Source organism: Gouania willdenowi, chromosome 20, assembly GCF_900634775.1.
Source record: "Gouania willdenowi chromosome 20, fGouWil2.1, whole genome shotgun sequence".
NCBI lineage: Eukaryota > Metazoa > Chordata > Actinopteri > Blenniiformes > Gobiesocidae > Gouania > Gouania willdenowi.
The window spans coordinates 13,842,847-13,864,746 of NC_041063.1; the positions used below are offsets into that span (position 1 = coordinate 13,842,847).

General features: G+C 38.1%; 1 protein-coding gene across 4 annotated transcripts; it reads left to right on the top strand.

Moving 5' to 3' along the window:
- The first annotated feature begins 374 nt into the window (after positions 1 to 374).
- LOC114454196 (phosphatidate phosphatase LPIN2-like) lies at positions 375 to 21,524 on the top strand. 4 transcript variants are annotated; one of them, XM_028434469.1, is made up of 21 exons: positions 3,158 to 3,384; positions 3,560 to 3,630; positions 7,575 to 7,775; positions 10,732 to 10,827; positions 10,921 to 11,210; positions 11,287 to 11,385; positions 11,473 to 11,614; positions 11,695 to 12,112; positions 12,798 to 12,897; positions 13,129 to 13,316; positions 15,090 to 15,183; positions 15,264 to 15,333; positions 15,415 to 15,498; positions 15,674 to 15,753; positions 17,570 to 17,723; positions 17,826 to 17,974; positions 18,171 to 18,257; positions 18,884 to 19,036; positions 20,562 to 20,676; positions 20,787 to 20,890; positions 21,000 to 21,524. In XM_028434469.1, the coding sequence occupies exons 1-21, from the start codon at positions 3,309 to 3,311 to the stop codon at positions 21,142 to 21,144; spliced, it is 2,916 nt and encodes a 971-aa protein (XP_028290270.1). In that variant the 5' UTR covers positions 3,158 to 3,308; the 3' UTR covers positions 21,145 to 21,524. The 4 variants fall into 4 exon arrangements, with proteins under 4 accessions (XP_028290272.1, XP_028290269.1, XP_028290270.1 ...); XM_028434471.1 differs by lacking the exons at positions 3,158 to 3,384; positions 3,560 to 3,630 and adding an exon at positions 375 to 532; XM_028434468.1 differs by lacking the exon at positions 3,560 to 3,630 and having other exon boundaries at positions 3,120 to 3,384.
- Positions 21,525 to 21,900: the final 376 nt, after the last annotated feature.

A 21,900-nucleotide genomic window follows, 5' to 3' on the forward strand; every position in this document is an offset into this window, starting at 1 on the left:
ATCGCAAATTAAAAAAAAAAAAAATGAAATAAATTGTATTTCATACCATTCTGTACTTGCAAAGGGGAAATGTGCAATTATTGATATTGCGATATATCATATTATTTAGTATTGGGATATATATTAGTTTGAATCGTATTGTATCGTCAGATTCATGGCAATGTACACCTCTATAGGTATTACTGAGTTGAGATGAATCTGTGACATTTCTGCAAAGATACTAACACAGTGTGCGTGTGTGTGTGTGTGTGTGTGTGTGTGTGTGTGTGCGTGTGTGTGTGTGTGTGTGTGTGTGTGTGTGTGTGTGTGTGTGTGTGTGTGTGCGATAATGATGAACGTGAGCCTCCCTCCTTCCGGTGCTGTGGTGACTGTGGTCATGTGCGGCTCAGCGCTGCAGGGTCACGTGTTCCTCTCAGATGAGGAAGAGGAGGATGAGGAGGAAGGTGTAAACGGACCGCCGGCGTTAGTGTAAAAATGTGTGTGTGTTTGTGTGTGTGTGTGTCTCCCCAAGGGTGAACCTGGACGTCAGCAGGTAGGATGACTCAGCTGTTCTTTCTTCCCTATTTTCGTGTAAATTCCTCGTCGGTAAAAATGCGTGTCAGTGATGCAGCAGCGTGTTAACAACTTAATATAACCAGTGCTGTTGAATAATAATAAACGCGTGTCGTCTCTGTATTACAATACATGTGACTGAAAAGAACTGCTTCTTGTTTTTCATTGCTGATTTAAAAGGACGTATTAAAAATAAATAAATACAAATATTTATTAAGTATTTCTAAATTCCAGCTTTTTGGCTTTGTCCTTGAAAACATCATTTTTATTCATTAACAAATAACAATATACATAAAAGAAAAAAAAAAAAAAAATAGGCTTTCGTATCTTTTACTTAAACTTCCGGTTTAATGTAGCCTAGATACAGTATTTCCCACAACATTGAACACGGTTAGCTGCATAGCTGAGTTTGTCTACTTCCTCCAAAGCCACATCCTCTTTCTTTGAAATTATCTTTACAGACTGTTATTATTCACTTTAATTCCTTACATTGTTTTATGATATTTGACAACAAATGACCTGCTAACAAACAATTCATGTTTTTTGCAGCAAATCACTGCCTTATTATTATTATTATTATTATTATTATTATTATTATTATTTCCAACTCTTTTATATTTAAAAGGTGCATTTGGCCCTATTCATACTCTGACATGGGTCAGAACACTACATAACTTGTTTTGTGCAATGAACATTGAGCAACATTAGTATCAATGGCTTTCTTGTATATTTATTTTTATGTTTCACTCAGTGTTAAATAAATTATCCCTGACTGATTAATTCAGTTTGACATTTTAGCTTTAGGAATGAAAAGCACACAGCTTGTCAAATGACAAATAAATCAATTAATTCATAGACTAAACATGAACCAAGTAAACAAAAAAAAACTTTTAAATTTCACAACAGTATATATACATAAAAGTTCACTTGTTCGACGATAGTTGTGTCATTAAAGGGCTGAATGTTGTTGGAATGAAAACACAGGCTGGATCAAAACAAGCTGGACTGATTGAGGAAGACGTTGGTCTTTAGGACGTAGTGAGGAGGAAAGGGAAAGCTGGATTTGTCCTAATCCTGTAGAAAGGATTAACACCTATTAAGGTATACTGTCACTGTCCTGGAGAGCAGTGGAGGGAACTAGTTGTTCCAGATTTCATCTGTGAGACAATCAAACCAAAAGTTGTATAAAAAGCTTTCAGAATTGAATTATAAATCAAAATTCATAAGTAAATTAAATAATACAGTACATGTTATTTGGGTTAGTCTAGAGATTTTAGGGGTAGGGAAGGTTTCAGAGGAATTGAGTATTTATAAGTGAATCCCTCATCAATCTTGTAATCAATGCATTAAATGTAGAAAGTGTCTATTCGTATGGTTGCCGTACGGACAACCCTCGGTGCTATTGGTACGGTTACCGAGGTACAAGTACGTAGCGTCTTAGGGTTAGGTTTAGGATCTTGGATTGGTTCCCTTTGTTGTCCATGATGTATTGCAGCATGGCAGCTTCAGGTAAGCTGTGACGAGCACGTGGCGCACACCGTGGTGGAACTTCCGCGAACAGCGCTCCACACCAGAGAACAATAATGTGTTGACTTCAATTTTTGGCCCGTGGAACAAGGTTTTTAGGGGCATTTTTGGCTAAAATGTGGGACAAATGGCCCACATTAATTTCCGACATTGGAATTTATCATTTCTGTCATGGATGACCGGTGAGAATGTTTTTGATGATTTATCGCAATAGTGTCCCGATCCGATACTGATATCGGATATTGGTCCAATATCAGCCAGAAAACGAATATCAAATTTTATTGGACTGCATCTAAAAACACTGATATAAGCGCTCCGATAAAATGTTCTATCTTCTATCCATAGGTGACTGTGGTTCAAAACTCCAATAGCCTTTCCTAACATTCCACACTACAAAATAAGTAATAAAAAGTATGTATGATTCGTGCTGATATTGTATCGGATCAATATCGGCCGATATGAAAGGCTGCAATATCGGTATCATATCGGAAGTGAAAAAGTTCTATCGGGACATCCCTAATGTATCGTCAACGATAACATATCGCACATTCTTAGTTTTGGTCCATATCACACAGGCCTACGCAGCTGTTACCCATCCAGTGGATATTGGGGGTGACAGTGAGAGTCACTTTCAAAAGTGCATCACATGGTCATGTGATCTCATCCAGACTCTTCTGCTTTGTCCATTTAATGAGCGCTGCACTTTCATGCACACACTGTGTCTCACTAAAGGGGAAAATCCAGAGCACACAGCATGACACACACTTATCAAGTGTTGTTGTCATTCAGTGCTGCTTCCTGTTATGTTATTTTTGTCATTAGTTAGCACATGTTTTTCCCAGAAGGATCTGCTGATTGCACTGGGACTATTAAATCATTTATGATTTAAAATCTTCTCTTAAATCAATTTATTACATGTTGATTAACAAGCTAGAGCTGCATTACACAACTTGCATCATATAACTTGTTTCCCAAAGGTGTTTTGCAAAGTTTATGGTCTTTGTGGCTTATGATGGTGGTGACACGGGGTGGGGGGGACACGATGGCTGGCATTAAAATTGATTATGTAATTGTGTCAGAGCTCCGGCTGGTGGTTGAGTTTCTCTCACAGTGCTAGCAGTAAGTTCTCTGGAGCACTGGTGCATGTCCCAGTCCAGGAGTAGTCTGGCAGACTCAGCAGGACTGGGCAGGGTGAGGGTGTCGGCACACGGCTGTGGCTCAGCCTTAGTATGCTGTCAGGGTATCATGACAACACCTGTAGAGGAGCGGGACCAGCGGGTGCACCTGAAAGCCCCCTGGACACTGGTGAGTGCTGGTTACGTGCTCAGTAAGTGATGATCTGTGACTGTTTATTAATAATAAATACTGATTTAGTAGAGCTTTTATTTGTGGTTCTTAGTTTCTTACAATTGATTTATTTTGGGGCTTGTTTCACCTTCTTCAAGTGTTGACCACTTCAAATCTGTCCATCCATCTTTAGAAACTGTAACTAACAGGTCACCAGCCCATCACAGGGACACGCACTTAACCCTATGGTCAGACTACATATTGGTAATGTATTGATTGATAATTTCTATTTTTGAACTGGGAAAGGAAACCTGATGTTTGCATGCTGGTGAGAACTTGTGAACTTGGTCCAAGTGGCTTTTAAACCTGAGTCTTTCAGCTGAGAACAAGCATTCCTTTTCTCCAAAGTATTGTGCCGTCTACAGAACGACACACATTCTGGTTTGTGCTTTAAAATGTAAATAAAAAATTAGCGGTGTCTCGATCCGCTATTGATATCAGATATCAGTGCGATATTAGCCTGAAAATGAATATCGGATATCGGATTAAAATTTTTTTTAAATTTTTTCATATAATTTTTTATTTATTTTATTCAAATGTAGAATACTGTAGATAGATATTATGTTGAAGGTTGAACATTATGTAACCACTTGGTTAATAATAAATGGGTCAGTTTTTCTAATACAGTACCTACTGTTGCTGACTATTGTTCTCTGAGTAACATCACTTGATCAAGCTTTTTCTAACATTCCACACTACAAAATAAATAATAATTATTTTTTTATTAAAGAAAAGAGAGAGAGAGAGAGAGAGAGAGAGAGAGAGAGAGAGAGAGAGAGAGAGAGAGAGAGAGAGAGAGAGAGAGAGAGAGAGTAAAGAAAAAAATGTATGTATGATTCATTTTATTTGTATTTATTCTTTTTATTTAAGTAGGGACAGTACATATCAATGAACATTAAAAAAATGTAAATATGTCAGATTATAGCCATTGGCTATGCTGATATCAGATCAATATCGGTATCGGCCGATACGCATGGTTGCAATATCAGTATTGGAAATGAAAAAGTTGTATCGGGAACTTCCCTTAAAGATGAATCAGGCTTGAGATTTACCATTGATAGGTAATGTACACTGTCTAACTGGCAGTGCTAGCAGGTCAAATTTACTTGGACAAAAAAATAATCATGAAAATATACAGTATTTAAGTGCCATGTATGAAAAATGAATGTTTAAAAAAATCCACAGTCTGTCTGTTTGATGTACAGAATACAGCAACAATGAATGCTTTACGAACATAAGTCTTACCTTCTTTATTTTTTATTTTATTTATTAATAACTAAATAGACAAAAATGATCATGTTATTTGGGGGAAAACATACAACAAATCTGAAAATCTGAACATCTGTTATTATATATCTATGAATTATTTTAGGTTTTTTGTCTGTATTTACTCATTTACTCTGTATTGTTTAGTACTTTTATTCTAGTTAAGCCATTTCTGACCTCAGGCTCAATTCCTTATTGGCTACAAATTGCCTACATGTTAATGTTTTAGTTTAGTGCATTATAAACACAGTCAAATAACCAGGAGAAATGTCTTTGCATATTTGTTTTGGGGATGTAGTTTTTACAGTTGTGTAAAATTCAACAATAAGACCTGATTAGGAAACTTTGTTCTTGAGCTTGAGCGAATTATGACACTTTAATACTGTTTTGTAAATGTCGTAAATTGTTAAAAAGTAGGTTAAACCACTGCAGTGATTAAACAAAGCCGAATGTTGGAATCAAACCAGAAAGTAAATGTGAAAATGCTTTCATCACTAGGTTATAACTATCGTTTGATTTATATTTACTTTTTCTAAATCATAAAGCTTTTTTTTTTTTTCCTCACAGATCAGCAAACAAAACATCACTGACTTTGCATTAAATTTCCATCTGTAATAAAGTAGCAGTACTGATTCATGCTGTACTCACACCTCTAGAAGACATTTATCTGACTGAGAAATGAGTGCAAACACTGAATTAAAGGTTTCCAGCTCGCATTAAAAATGAGGTTTTGTCAACTGCAGTAATTACAGATTAAAGCACTTAATGACACTTGCATGAGTCATTAAGTACAGGAGAGATAAGCTGTTTGTTGTTTGAGTGAAACCAATATAAATATATATAATTTATTTTAGTTTGTGTATGTAATGTATGCTGTGGCTCAGTGGCCAAGAGGTGGTTTAAGTTAGTGGTTCTCAACTGGTCCCACCCTGGGACTCACATTTTGCCACGGACATTAAATCGTGACCACATTTTTTTTTTTTTTTTTAGAAATCAACCAACAAAACGTTGTTTTTCCAAAAATAGCTGTTGAAAACACATATATAATGTTTTTTCCAACATAAATCTACATATTTTCCTGTGTAACATGCATTTCACAGTATGCCTATCAACAGAAAAGTTTCTTTCAAAATAAAATACAACATGACAGACATTAAGCGTTTATTTAATTTTGACCAGCTGTCCGCGACCCACCCAGTACAGGTCCACGACCCACTTTTGGTTCCCGACCCACCAGTTGAGAATCACTGGTTTAAGTTATCCTGAACGAACACAGGACAAACTCATCTCACCTGCTAACTATAGGCTAACATGCTAACACTTAAGGCCCTGTAAGGTACTGATAGGGCCTCCCATTACTGCACACCAGGATCTAGGGCTGTGCGATTTTGCCTAAAAAAAATGAAATCAAATTTAAAGAAAAATGTGAGTTTCGATTCAATTTTTGATTTTTTTTTTTTTTTTTTCCAATGCACTTAGAAATGACTGCAAACATCTGATATATTGTCAAAAGTGCAACTTTATTGCTGTGATTGTCCTCAAGAGTTAAAATGTATAGAATGAGGCTCTGTCATTCAACTATTTCAAGCTTTAACCCAGGTTTAAGCAAAAGTGCTTAAATTTTCTGATTAAGAAATCAGATAATTACATATTTTTATAACATATAGCATTACAATTAAAATAATGCTAAACTCTTACCTTAGCATCTCAGCATAGTGCGAATAAGACATTAAACATGCCTGTGGCACACATATAGCTTACTCATAGGGTAAACATATGTAAACAAAGAGGGGTCTGGCTCACATCGCGCTACGGTAACCCACAAGGACAGAACACGCAAAAGTCTGAAAAACTGTGGTGGGAAAAAAAAAAAAAAAAAAAACTAAATTTTACAAAAATAAAAATCGTTTTTATCTGCAAATTTGATAAATCGATTAAATCGATTTTTTTTGCCCAGCCCTACCAGGATGTTATAGAACCATGCAAAATTGATTGATACGGTGTATATAAAGCTATGTATAGAATGATAAAATATACATAAGTGAGAGTGTTTGCATTCATGTTTCTATCAGAACAGTTGGTGTTTAAGTATTATTATTATTATTATTAGTAGTAGTATTAAGTATCTGTTATGAATTACTAAGGCTTGAATGAACCCTTTATTTTGATGCATCACACTACTACTGATTACTCATAAAGACTACAAATTGATTTATGACACAAAATAAATGTAACAATTACAACCAATACATTATTTCATTGGCATCTGAGCTAAACGCTAATGTACATTTTCAAAACATGCTTTTTTATGTAATTTAATTGAAAAGATAAATTCAGAGGAAGGAAACAATGACCCAAAAAGATGAGTTTATGTCCCATCTTGAGTCCCGTCATAAATATTTTTGGATTATAAATAAATGATTTTGGGCTCAGCTTGCTAATATGAATGGGGCCTTTTACTGTAAAAGTAATATATTGTTGTTTTACAGTATAAGCTTATTTCTGGATGAAATGCTCCAGACATTTTCATGCTGCTGTTGCTGTGCTGTTCTGAACAATTTATTACAGAGAGCAGCATTTACTGTAGATAATAGTTAAAGACGGAATGGTTTGAGGCAAAAGAAGTCCTTCAGAGGCTTATTGCTCCATGACTAACGTGAAGAGGACATGGGATTTTCATGGATGGTAGATGTTGACTACTGTGAACATGTTACAGTGCTCCAGGCTCTGATAAAGAGTTGGTAAATACATAGAATTCAGTTCCTTTCCACATGTTCAAATAATGGTTTCCGTCTGATTTAATTCCAGAAAAACTGAATTCCCTTAAAAAAAGAGGATTCAGAGATGAAGATGATGGTTAATAAAGTCTATCTGCCCGACAGGTGGATACCATGAACTATGTGGGGCAGCTGGCAGGCCAGGTCCTGGTGACGGTGAAGGAGCTTTACAAGGGCATCAACCAGGCCACTCTGTCCGGCTGCATCGACGTGATCGTGGTGCGACAGCCTGATGGGACGTTCCAGTGCTCCCCGTTCCACGTCCGCTTCGGAAAACTGGGTGTGCTGCACTCCAGGGAGAAGGTGGTGAGTGAAGAATGCTCTGGAGTCGAGATACTGCTTTTTATTTCCTCACTAATGATGGATATCATGATTCATGTGTAGTAGTACTCTTGTAGAAATCAGTGTTTTCTTTACGCTTTTGCCATCCACTACACGCTCACCTACAAGAGCAGATAAACCAAACTTTAAGTATTAAGTATTTTGTTTTGTAACGATTTACAACAGGACTATGAAACGAGGGCTTGCAAATTGTCTTAATTTAGAGCAGTGGTTCCCAACCTTTTTTTTGTTATTGTTTGTTAAACTGTGTTACAAATACAAAGTAGCCAGGATTAGTGCACAAAGAGACAAGGTGCACCACCTGGATATTCTTATACGGCATTTTATTTGAATTGCAGTAGATTGATATAATTTGTTACATTTTTTCTTTTACATTTTACATATTTTTTCTAATTTATGCCTGCTCTACAGTTCTTACATTTTGCACTATTATCTTTTGTTGGTATTTATTGTGTTGCTGCAAAAGCCAATTTCCCTTCGGGCGATCAATAAAGGTCTATTCTATTCTATTCTATTCTATTCTATTCTATTTGAGAAAGTGAAAGTGTAGAATACAGTTGTTTGAGATTGTGTGTCGTTTTAATTTGAAAAATGTTTATTTTTTTTTTTTTTATCAATTACTAAACATTTCAGGTGACCCCATTTTAATTCCAAGTGGCCCCTAGGTTGAAAAACACTGGTTTAGAGGCACTTAAAGTTGATGAAAAAAAGGACGTTTCTGTGAATCATTATTACTGTCACTGTGACTGTTTGTGGGTTAAAACAAGGCTCGAGGTGAAATTGTGGGACACAGCATGGTAAATGAATGTGCTTTGGACAGTCTATATAATCATTAAAAGCTTTCTCTACTAAAAAATAAATCAAAGTCACAGGTTGTGTTTTTCGCCTCAGCTGGCGATTTAGAATTAAAACGGGTTTGTTGGAATCACTAGTCAGCTGTTGTTTTTATGGCCGATCTGCAGGGCTTGAGGTAAATCTGTGTGTTGCGGACACAGATATTCTACTTTTCTGCTAAGCCTTCTTAGTAGCTGTTAAAACCTGAGGCAGTTTGAGCAGAACATGATGACCTAGTAGAGGGTAATGTGATGTATGGAGTGTATAGCTGCCCTCCGTATCAAAACAGGCGGAGCTCAACTGGTGTTCGAAAGTCAAATGTATTTTACACAGTGAAATTGAAAATACAAACAAGGTACGTAAGAGCACACAACAACAAACAATACACTCATTTATTTTAATCAGTATCCGTGCCACTTTGCACTCCTAAAACAGGGTCTCCGCGAGGTCTTAAAAAGTATTAAAAGTTGATAATTATTACATTTTATTGATATTCAAGCTTTGACTCATTGAGTACTCGGGGCTGGATGGCCTCGGGGGACGCGAGCGTACGGGTGCGACGTCACGTGACAGCGAATGTTACGGTGCAAAAACAGACGAGAAGAAAACAATGCCTGAATCCATAATACCTGAATTCAAAGATTGGATAAAGCCAGTCGAGAGTAACAACCGGGAAGCCTATTGCGTACTTTGTAAGAATAGAATTAGCGTAGCATCAGGGCATAAATGCAGTCGAAGAGATGAAGAAAAGATCATGTTGTAATAAGAAGTTATTGTTTTCCGCCAGTTGGCCTTGAATAACTGTTGTTACTTGTTGTGACCAGAGGGTAAAATCAATAAACCTGCCTTTAGTTTAATTTATTATTTTGAGTTTTATTCCTTCTCAGCTTACATCATTTCTGTTAAATTACAAACTACAACTGATAAAGATGTGTTGCTAACAACAGCTTAAAGTAGCGATGAGGTCTTGCATTTTTTTTAAAAGATTTTTTAAAAAGTCTTAAAAAGGTTGAAATTAACCTCAGGATTCCTGCATATACCCTGTAAAAGAACTGTGAAAAACACATTACCTCATTTCGCCTACCGAGGGTGATCAACATGCAGTGCCTGGCGATGGGTACGACCCTCTGACTTTCACTGTTAACAGAAAATACAAAGACACGTTAAGAAAATAACTTCAAAAAAACAATTGTGAACCAAAAATAACAAATAAAAAACTACATACCTTTTAAAATTTGGGTAAGACACTCACACGCACACACGCACAGGCGCGCGCGGGCCTCTGGTGAGCAGACAAAGTTTGGCATGTGACGAGACCCACCGCTTGACCTATATTCTCGTATGACCAGGATTCTCGTGGATCCTTAAAAAGTTTTAAAAGGCATTAAATTCATCAATCTAAAAAAAAGGCTTTAATTGTCATTAAAATGTCAAATCAATGTTTCAAAAGTATTGCGGTACATTTTAACACAAAATAAGTATAATTTTATGATTTGAATTGGTTTCATATTTCAAAATAAATAATTAATTTTTTATTTATTTTTTTAATAATTTACTGTAACATCGCAGAATCCCAACAGCAGAACCAACAACAAAACAGTGATGCGGTTACAGCGAGACTCTGTGCAGATGCGTGTCATGCTTGTAGCAACTTTCAACAACATGAGGAAATGTAAATTTTACGTAAATTGCCTGTCCAATGAAGATTTTTCTAAATGGTTTTTGTTTTTTGTATTTTTGTTGTTGTTTTATGGATTTCTGCACATTTTTGTTATCATCTTGTGTGTTTTTAGTGTGATTTTGATTATTTTAGTGTCTTTTTGGTGTATTTTACTGTCATTTTGTGTATGTTTGTGTTTGTTTATTTTTTGTTTTTTTTTACATCCCCCAATTGTGTTTACTGTGAAGTTGGTCTTAAATTTAATTTAAAATGGCAATAAAAAGTCTTGAATTTAATTTGACTGAAGCTGTTGGTAACCTTGTATATACTGTATATATACGAGTTCTGGGCACACGTGAGCATTAAAGCCTTATTCATGGCCACTTACAGAGTGTGTTTGTGTGGCTATGTTGATCAATTCTGCAGATTGACATTGAGATCAATGGAGAACCTGTAGAGCTGCACATGAAGCTCGGAGACAATGGGGAAGCTTTTTTTGTACAGGAGACAGAACAGAGTGATGTAAGTGCTATTGGTAAAAATTTACTGGTGAATAATTCACCCAGTAGCTCAGTGTTAGTGGCTTTTTTTTCTGACTGATCTTCTTACCCACAGGAGAGCATTCCATCCCGTCTGGTAACATCGCCCATTCCCACAGATGGCACTGTGTTCAGGAACAGAGACCCTAGGGGTGTGGGGTCACCTGTGGAAACTAATCAGCCTCTTATGGAGATGCTCGCTCCTGCAAACATCTCCTGCGTTGCCTCAGCAGGAAAGAAGAAGAAGAGACGGCGGAGGAAGCACAAAGCGGAGCCGCGTAAGGAGGAGCAAATGGCGTGTGCAGCTTTAGAGCAGGAGCAGTGTGAGCTCAGCTCAGATGAAGAACTGAACGCACACAACGAACGGTGAGGCCAAGCTGTTACTTTGAACGCACAAATGTCATGTGTTGGTTGTGTTTATTGTGTTGTTTCATCTTGTCAGGACGTCCCTTCCGTCTGCAGTGAATTACAAAGTGGATCACTCCGGCCTTGAATGGGACAGCTATCCGTTTTCAGATGGAGACTGGTCACCTACCACGATGTACTACAAATATCTATTTTTATTTATTGAAAGCAAAAGGAAGGAGTCCCGAGAGTTGATTAAGTGGCCTTACTTTTGTGACATCAGGGATGTTGCTGAGCCTTCGTCTCCCAAGAGTGACTCAGAGTTGGAGGTGAAGTTTGCAGAGAATCATCTCAGAAATGAGTCCCACATGCGGTGGAGTTGGGGGGAGTTCCCAGAATCCACCAGGGTGTGTGTGGCCCATAAGGTAAGGGAGGGGACTTCTTCACTCATGTGAGAATTCTCAATCTCAGTTGAAGTTTTATGTTTTTGCTGTTGTGTGTCTAGGTCAGCAGGAAGGATAAATCAGAATCAAAGTCAATGTCCATCACTCCCTCTGAAAACACACACTTCCGGGTTATTTTAAGCTCTGAGGCCATTGAAGTTGAGTCAAGACAGGAACAAACAGTGGAGTCAATCTGCAGTGTGATTAAACCAGAGCCTTGGACAACCAGCAGCTGCAAACATCCAGAGGTTTCACCACAGGATGATCCAACTTTTACCAAAGCCAAACCATGTCTGACAGATTTACCCTCGAGTCCCAGTAGCTCTGTCCTCACACAGAAAACGGGACGTAAGAGCAGGTGGACATCGTCCCCACCCAGCCGCAGGGACAGCGGAAATGAGACCCGGGAATCTGCAGCTGTTTGTCCAGATCCAACCGCCTCCTCGTCTCAGACCACAGAGTTAGCAAACAACAGGAAGGGTATATGTAACACCATCTCTATATTCATTATCATTATTCTCTTTGATATGACTTCCTCTATTCAGGTCATTCCCTTCATTACCAGTAATGCTAGTGAGGAGACCAGTCTGCTTTTTCGTATAAATTACTTTTCCAAAAAAAAAAAAATCCTCCCTGCTGTGGTAGAGTCTTCTCCTGTTTAGATTTTATAACAATCATGGCACGCAACAAAACGACACAAGAGGGAGGACCAGCTGCTCTTTGTTTCTGGGAGAAGTACTGACAATAACAACCATGATTATTACAATGATTCTCTGAAGGCACAAATAAGTATAAAGTAAACCGTTGATTGGGAAACAACTTCTTTTTTAAGAGAAAATGCCCTGGAATAAACAATTTAATTGTATTTAAAAAGTTCAATTAGAGAATGTGGAATAATTACTATGAGTGGAAAACGATTGTAGTGTAGCTTTATTCAAGAAAATGATATTTGATTTACATTTTATGGAAAGCAAAGCCTGTTACATAATTTGAGACCCACTGTCTTTAATCTCTCCACTAAATGTGCCTCAATGTTCACAGGAAGGATGTGGTTTTTGTTTAACTCGTCTGTTGTTGTTGAAGAAGTAAAACAAAAAAAAGGAAGTGAGAAAAGACAAAGTCGTCTGTTTTTAATGTTGAGGCCTCTCATTTCCTGTTTATGAAGGTGTGAGAAAGAGGAGCCAACATCAGGGACCAGAGGATATTTACCTGGAGGACCTGACTGCCCTCGAGCCAGACGTTGCTGCCAGGTACTTCCCAAAAAGGTACGCTCAAATCAAGGAAAACTGCATGAAAAGCTATGCCCTAAAATGACGGCAGGTGAGAGTTTACAAAGTCACTTACAAAGTATTCACAGCCTCAGAACATCAATTATATGATACTGTACTTAAAATCACGTGTCATTGTTTAAAAACCAAACCACTGCCTCCTTCTGCCTGTCTCTGTGTGTGTGTGTATGTGTGCGTGTGTGTGTGTGTGTGTGTGTGTGTATTCAGTGAGTCTGAGCAGGGGTCTAAACACTGGGTGGAGATGGGACGGCGCTCTGGATCCCAGTCCCCTCAGTCAGTGGGCAGTGCAGCAGCAGACAGTGGCACTGAGTGTATGTCTGACTCTGCTGCTGACCTGCCTGACGTCACTCTGTCACTGTGTGGAGGTCTTGGAGAGAACTCAGAAATCTCTAAAGGTAAAAAATCCTCCCGTCTATTGTTTCTGATTGGGAGGGCAATAACATTCAAAGAGAGTATTACTTATTAATGAACAATGTTGGGGTAAATCATTATAAAGTAATGCGTTACGGAGTATAAAGCCCGCCTACCTGCACGGTCTGATGAGCCAATAGAGGGTCACCCTGTAACAGAGCCACTCTATTTATTGGTATAAGAAGGTGTCTATCATCATTGGACCGAGCAGGCTGCATAACAATCATATAATCATATATCATTGTTTTTACATGTATACAATAAACAGGTGGTTGATTCTAACTGTACATCAGACTGAACAACAGCAGCACAACCTGAACATGTTGTTGTTTTCACTCACACTGTTCAGTTTTTTTTTTAATTTTTATCACACATTTTATGCAACGCCTCCACTAAGTTATCACTTATTTGGTGTGAATCGATCGTAGGCCTTGTGTCATAGGTAATCACACCAGTGCTGATATTTCACACAACAGCACGACCTCGAGTGTGATATTGCTTTATACAACAGTTCTACAAGCGCATTTTATTAATTAACAGCAATAAGTGACAAGAGATTATGATTTGTTTATTTAATCATTTGGCTACGCCAACAAAAATAGTTCAATAAGTGGAAAGCACACGCGTTCCGATCTTTTTGCCCATATGCGACCTGTATCCGATCAACACAATTTTTTTTTTTCAATTCTGACCCTGTTCACTTTTATATGCGGTCCTAAATCCAATACGTATCTGATTTTTTGCAATGCGACTGCAGTCTGGATAGCCGAGGCGCTTTCTATACTACTACTAAATAATATCTGCATCATTGAAGCTGCTGACGTCCCTATCCCACCACTGTTGACTCTGACTTTGCATCCAAACATTCCATTGTAAAGATTAGCAGCCTCTTCTTTTTCAGTGCTGACTTATTTCTCAGCGTGACACACAGTCCTACACTGGACGCGTCCATATTTACTTCCATAAACACCGTACGTGCCTGCGGGGTTATGGGTCACCTTAGGACCTATTTACGCATGAGAGTCACTTCAGTGTCGCATTCCGTTCATACTCCATACTGATACGAAGACACATTTAATATGTAATATGAAAGATTGGCTGTACAGCGGAGTGATATGATCAGCACTCTAGAAATGTCTGTTGTCCAATCACATTACTTGATCGGAACTAACTGTTGTATAATTATGAATATTCACTTGGTACTTATTGTATATTTAACTTTTTGTTGTTCTGTTCACTGCTGTAACAATTGAATTTCCCTGTTGTGGGATTAATAAAGTATAATCAATCAATAATCAATCCATCAATCCATGAACACTATGCATGAAAAGCTAAGTGATCTACACAGTCAATAAGAAACAGGAAAGTAAAGTATTAAGTAGTGAAGTGACTTTTCAAAAACAGTAAAGTAATCTCACTACAATTTGCAGAAGCAGCGAGTAACTAGTAATTAATTAATTTTTTGAGTAACACTGTTAATAAATAGGTCATTATGACTTCACACAGTAAGCCAGCAGCATGTGAGGCAGCCTTAGTAACCTCCACTGTGGCCCTAGTTCTTCATCTCCTATGTGATGTAACTCCTTTAAATGGAAGCTTCATGAAGTGATATCAATACTCAAGTATGTCATGATTACAGCAGATGGTTTGAATCCACTGTTAAAGCATATTGTAACAATAACTCTTGTATTGTGAGCTTGTACCCAACTGTGAACCGCAGGAGTGTGAATATTTACTGAATCCTTTTTCTATTACAGAAAGGTTTATGGAACACATCATCAGCTACAATGAATTTGCAGAGAACCCAGCGATCATCGACAACTCTAATTTAGTGGTTAGAATATCAAACAGGTGAGGCTTTCACCTCCGTGAGATAGACTTTGTTTTTAAAGATAACTTTAGCATCACTGGTAAAGAGATGTCATTTCCAGGTATTACAACTGGACACTGGCAGCACCGTTGGTACTCTGCATGCAGGCTTTTCAGAAGAAGTTACCGAAGGTATTAATGTTTCCTACAGGTCAATAGTGACCTGAGTGTAAGCGCCCACACATTCATTCTGTGACTATGTGAATCTGACAGGCTACAGAGGAGGCCTGGGTGAAGGAGAAGATGCCAAAAAAGTCTGGACGCTGGTGGTTCTGGAGAAAGAGCAGCATCAAACAGGTGGGACACGGGAATCCTTCACGGTCTCTGTTCGTTTGCCTTGTAAATGTGTTCAGGCAAATGAGCAGCCGACTCGCTTGTGTTTCTGTTTTGCATTATTGTGCTGAGTCTTCTCATTGTTTTTTAAACAATTAGGCTTGATTTTGCGTCCAAAAATGTTCCTTGTTCTCCTCAGTTATCAACAGAAAGCAGGTTAGGGAGGCAGGACTCTCTGACCAGTGAAAGGCCGTCCTTCCACCAGGCCCCTGAAGCACAGTGAGTCAGCATTCACATCTATGAAAGTACATTTACTTAAAGCAGAACTAAGTAACTTTTTCACCTTAATAGATCCTTCTCGTAGTCCCTGTGAGGGTAATACAAGTGTTTACGACAGTGACATAACCAAAAGGGACCTTTAGGGGGAGCGCTAAGCACAAGTTACTTAGTTCTGCTTTAAGTACTGTACTTAAAGAGTAACTAAACCCTAAACCCATTTTTGTCTGCTGAATATAAATGTATTTAGGTATGAAGTAGTGCTGTTGATTGATCCTGGTCCAACGCTCAACATTTTAGTCAAAGTATTTCAATTGGGCTTATTTTGTTGTAAAATGTCAGAGTAACTGCCCTCAAAGGGTTTAAACCTGGCTATTACAATTGATTTTTACTATTGGCCGAGAACAAGAACATGTGATGTTTTGGGACCATCTTGCATCACGAACAAGCCCTATTAGCCCCACCCCTTTTTATAAAAACTAGCACCTGTGGGCTCTACAATCTGTGGTGAGTAGGTTGAATTGGGAGAAGAGTAAATAGAGAGCTAAATTGAGTAATAGCCAGTTAGCATAGCATAGTTTGCTCATTGGAGAATTCATAGTATAGACTGGGCGTGTCTTAACTGCTCCAGGAGCCCCGCCCATAATCAAGGCATTTTTGAATTTCCCTCCTAGTGGCAGGTCAGGAGAAAACAGTGGTTTAGTTTCTCTTTCAGTAGCATTTCTGAGTATGTGTACTGTACTTATTTTCAATTCACTACATTTGAAAGATAAATATTGTAGGTTTTACTCCACTACATAATTATAGTTACTTTTGTTACTTAGTACAAAACTCAGGTTTTTGTTCATCGCTTCAGTTGTGATAATAAAATGTTTCTGTTGATCGTCCTACAGTTTGTCCCAGTTCTACCATAGCTTTAGTACATCATGCTTGTTAGTGCAAGAGCCAATCAGAGAGCGGCAGGTCACATCTAATAGTGATATTGGGAAGGATAAAAATACTGAACTTTTTAGATCTTTAGTGTTTGGTAAATATACCTCATGATGCTCAAATGTTACTACGAGTAACAAAAATATGTTTCTTTTTTTGTGTGTGTTAATAATACAGTTGTTTTAGATTAGTTTTTTCCAAATAATACAGTTGTATTGTTGAATTCAGCTGAGTTATTAAACTCTGAGTTCTTGCCATTATTTGTGTAATATTGAGCAGCTCTTTGTTTATTCTGTGAATGATGGTGATTTGCTTGGTTTTGATGTTGTTTTTTGAAAGCAAACCTAAATGTTATGGTAGTTAATAAACAGCACTTTGTTAAGTAGCACTGCAGTCCTATAAACATGTAACACTTTGTGCATCATTACTGTGTTATTTAAACTGATGATGAGAAAAATTCTGTTGGAGATTTTTCAAGACAGAAGTATTTTGTTAATGGAAGTACGTCACTAATTTCGCTAAAGTAATATTTTGACTGAGCAAATTTGACTTGTATTGGAGTAGTTTTTGAAAAGAAGTGTCTGTACTTTTACTCAAGTAATACATGTGAGTATTTCCATTCATTTCATTACTCACACACTCCATCGAAATCATGGGGAATTAAGGATTCAGGCAAAGACTCTCATTAGAAGTAACTGACAAATCATTGCAGACATAGAGCAAATCAAATTGGGTTAGGGAAAAAGGAAGTCCACTCCCCTCTAGTGGTTAAAATTAATAGTGGTTTGAATGCCCAATAATCTTACTCAAATTAAATGTTGGCAACACATAAAAAGATTTTTAAAAAATCATTGATGGGATGTGACTCAGATTCTCTGTTGTCCTGCAGACTGAAAGCAGCTGAGTGGTCCAGTGATGATGAGACCAAAGAGCTGAGTCATGTTTCACCTGTTCAAACACCTGAGCACGTTCAGACAGAGGGTGCACCGCAGACGCCTCAGCACTCCTTCAAGAAATCCCTCCGCCTGTCCTCCGACCAGATTGTGAGTTATTCCCGAGGTTTCACTAAAAAACAGCAGGAGACATTTATTCATGTGAAATTAATCTGGTTTAAAACCATACACATCTGATCTAATGTTTGACAGGCCAGCCTGAAGCTGAGAGACGGTCCCAATGACGTCTCCTTCAGCATCACCACTCAGTACCAGGGGACGTGTCGCTGTGAGGGCACCATCTATCTGTGGAACTGGGACGACAAGATCATCATCTCAGACATCGATGGAACCATCACCAAGTACGACAAAATGCACAATGTTGTTTTGAAAGACTTTTCCGTTGTAATGTTCACAGTTAGTCTTCAGTTGAATAATCATACGTTACCTTGTTGCAGTCGCTGCTCTATTAGATATCATTTAATATTGAGTCGCACTAAAAGTGTTCTGCTTGTTTTAACTGAATTCAGATCAATGTTTCCTTTTTTTCTTGCACAGATCAGACGTGTTTGGTCAGATTTTCCCTCAGCTCGGTAAAGACTGGACTCATCGAGGAATCGCCAAACTGTACCACTCAGTCCACGAGTAAGCTCCAGATACTCATCACCATTATTACCTGCAGTGGAAATGGTTCCATGATATTTTTGAATTAATTATTCAGAATTATATATTCAGAATTGAAGTGTTCTGCTTTGTGTTTACATAGAAATAGTAAGTCCGAATTGAGGTTTACATGGAAAACAGGTTCATTTGGCTTTATTCAATTCCGCTCTAGGTCTGGAGGTTGTGAAGTGTTCTGATTGGACAGGAGGCGAACGTGACGTATCACGTTTGTCAGGATAAAACACACAACGAATCTTATTTCATTATATCCATGTCTTCTAAGGTTCTTATTCTATAAATAGCCTCGGCTCCAGTCCAACACTTGCTTCGGGCGGCCATTTTGGATTATCTCATCACCAGCCTCGTCATCACGACAGGACTAGCATGCGCAGAATGATCGGAATTAATTTATAGCAGAATTAAACACATACAAGATTGAGGAATTATTCCATTTGGAATTAAAATCAGAATAAACCAGCCACTTAATTCAGATTTAAGTTTTATTAAACCTTTGAGTTTAAAGTTCATTTTAAAGAGGATTTAATTTTATTCTGAATTAAAGGGGAATTAAAGCTCTCATGTAAACATGACCTGTCTGTCTGTTGCAGGAATGGTTATAAGTTCCTCTACTGTTCGGCTCGAGCCATCGGCATGGCTGACATGACTCGAGGATATTTGCACTGGGTGAACGACCGAGGGACGCTGCTGCCTCAAGGGCCCCTCATGCTCTCCCCCAGCAGCCTGTTCTCTGCCTTCCACAGGTAGGAAGCCCCTCCCCCTCCCCCTATGATCAGACACTGGCCACGGTTACATGATGTTTTTTCATTCGGAATTAGTTATTCAGAATTAAATCATTCAGAATTAAAGTGTTCTGCTTCGTGTTTACGTGGAAGTAGTAATTCCCAAATTGTGGTTTACATAGAAAACTGGTTTAGTTAATTCCACTTTAGGTCGGCGGGTTGGGAAGGGCTCTGATTGGACAGGGCGCGAACATGACGTATCATGTCTATCGGGAAAAACACACAACAAACCTATTATTGGCTGTAATACAGAAGACCTCACATGAAAACTGTTTTCACCTTTATTTTGATTGTAGTTTTGAAGCAACATCTCGACAATAACACTTTTTGGAACTAATTACGGTAAATAAAGCCCAGTAAAACTCTGGAAAACAATAACCAGGAATAAAAAGTTTCTCCCTGGTATAGATAGTAGCTCTAACAACTGGTACAACTTGGTGATATTACAGCCTGTGCAGCAGTATGGAGACACATTTACTCCGTCTCCAGGCTTCACCCGTCAGATGAAGCCTGTTCCGTTTGCTGATCTCCATGTGTGTGATAAGTCCTCGTGTTTATGCCTCCGTCCATCTCTTTTTTCTTTATATCCATGTATTTTAAGGCTCTGATTAAATATTGTCGACTCTATTCCAGGCCGCCATGTTGGATTATGTCATCACCCAGCGCGTTTTTGCCACAAGTTGCACATGCGCAGAACGACCGGAATTAACTTAAAGCGGAATTAAGTGTTGTTAACTCTTTACAAGAAAGAGGAATTATTTAATTCGGAATTAAAAACGGAATAAACAGCCACCTAATTCGGAATTAAGTTTAATTCGGAATTAAATTAGCATTAGGAATTAAGTGTTTTCAAGGTCGGAATGAAAAGGAATGAACTTTTATTCCGCTTTAAAGAGGAATTAAAGCTCCCATGTAAACGTGGCCAGTGTGTCTGCAGTCCATCACAGGACTTCAATAATTGTTGTTTATGGAGCTTCTGTGTGTGCCACACTCCCAAATAACGCCAGATAAACACAGGAACTCCAAGGAAGGTGTTTCTGTTGAATACAAACAAATTACTGGGCTTTGCAAAAGATAGCACCCCCTCAAAAAAGACTATGTACAAACTGACTCAGTTTATAATTTAAACCATAAAAAAGTTAGATTATGAAATTACAGATGCTTTTTTTTTAGTATTGCACAAGGTGATTGTTTACAAGTTTATTCATTTTAACTCTCATGTGTCCTCTAATCCCATTTAAATGCATAAAAGACTAAAAAACAACAACCCAAAGTCAACATACTACAAGCATGTGTTTTTAAACACATTTTAACTCGATGCACTTCAGTCAAATTTTAGATTGTTAATGAAATGCATTCATCAAATATGATTCACTATTGAGGCGATCTCTGTTGGTTTATATGAATATATTTGTGGGTTAATTATTCTGATTTGTTGACTTTTAAGATTGTGAATTATTCTTTTTGTTTTCACTTCTCTAACCAGAGAGGTCATAGAGAAGAAGCCTGAAAAGTTCAAGATCGAATGCCTCACGGACATTAAGAACTTGTTCTCTCCAAACACTCACCCCTTTTACGCCGCCTTTGGAAACAGAGAGAATGTGAGTCTCCAACACTTTGCTGTATTGTTTACTTTGTGAGCTTGTTAAGTATTTATAATGGTAACAAATTGCTCTGATTGTCCTTTTGTTTTCTTTCTTTTGTTTTTAAGGACGTGTTTGCCTATAAGCACGTGGGCGTGCCCGTGTGCAGAATATTCACAGTGAACCCCAAGGGGGAGTTAATTCTGGAGCAGGCCAAAGGCAATAAAACTTCGTAAGTACCGGAACCCCCCCCCCCCCACAGAAGTCCTGCTCTTTTGTTTTTCAGACAATCGCTTATTGTTCTCCCCGCTGTTGTTTACATGGTTGTTTCTATTTAACAGATACAGTCGGCTGAGTGAGCTGGTAGAGCATGTTTTCCCTTTAAGGAGCTCACAGTACAGCGCCACCTTCAGCTGCCCCGAGTTCAGTTCCTTCTGTTTCTGGAGGCAGCCTGTGGATGACGTGTGTTTGGAGGAGCTGCTTTAACTCTGAACAGACACACAGAAGTGCTAATATTCAAGTTATTCAAGCATCTATTTTGAGGACCTGCAAGTATTCTGTCTGCTGTTGGACAGAAAACAGTTTGTTACTATGTAGAATGATAAAACATGAGTCAGCATACTGAACTAGTAAAGCACTTGGAGAGCGCAGACCTCCGCCAAGCAGCTCAAGCTCAGCTAACACGCTTCAGTCACAGTAACATGGTAAACTCAGGATTACCGTAGCTGTGTTACCTGACTACCTATCAACATTGAGCTGTTAGAGAACCCATGACATCATCACAAGTTCCACAGTGTGGATGGGAAAATGAATGGGATATATATAATTATATATATATATTTTTTTTCTTTTGGTAACCAGAATGTAATCACATGTTCCTTGTCCCATTTATCAATTGTCCTGAAAATTTCATCCAAATCCTTTCATAACTTTTCAAGTTATCTTGCTAACTGACAGCGACGCACTGCATTAGCATAGAAGTCTGACATCATCACTGTGGATGACATCATCAGTTAGAACATTCTAATTGGAACACTGTTTACAACACTGTTGATGACATCATCAGTGTTTTAAAACAATGTTTAAAACAGAAGTTCCACAGTGTGGATGGGAAAATGAATGGGATATACTGTATATATACAGAATATATATATATATATATACATACATTTATTTATTTTTTCTTTTGGTATCCAGAACATCACCAAAATGTAATCACATGTTCCTTGTCCCATTTATCAA

Coding starts and splice junctions, on each gene's coding strand:
- LOC114454196 (XM_028434468.1), top strand. CDS start 3,223: ATGTCCCAGTCCAGGAGTAGTCTGGCAGACTCAGCAGGACTGGGCAGG. Junction 10,828..10,920: donor AGGAGACAGAACAGAGTGAT/GTAAGTGCTATT, acceptor TCTTACCCACAG/GAGAGCATTCCATCCCGTCT. Junction 11,211..11,286: donor CTGAACGCACACAACGAACG/GTGAGGCCAAGC, acceptor TCATCTTGTCAG/GACGTCCCTTCCGTCTGCAG.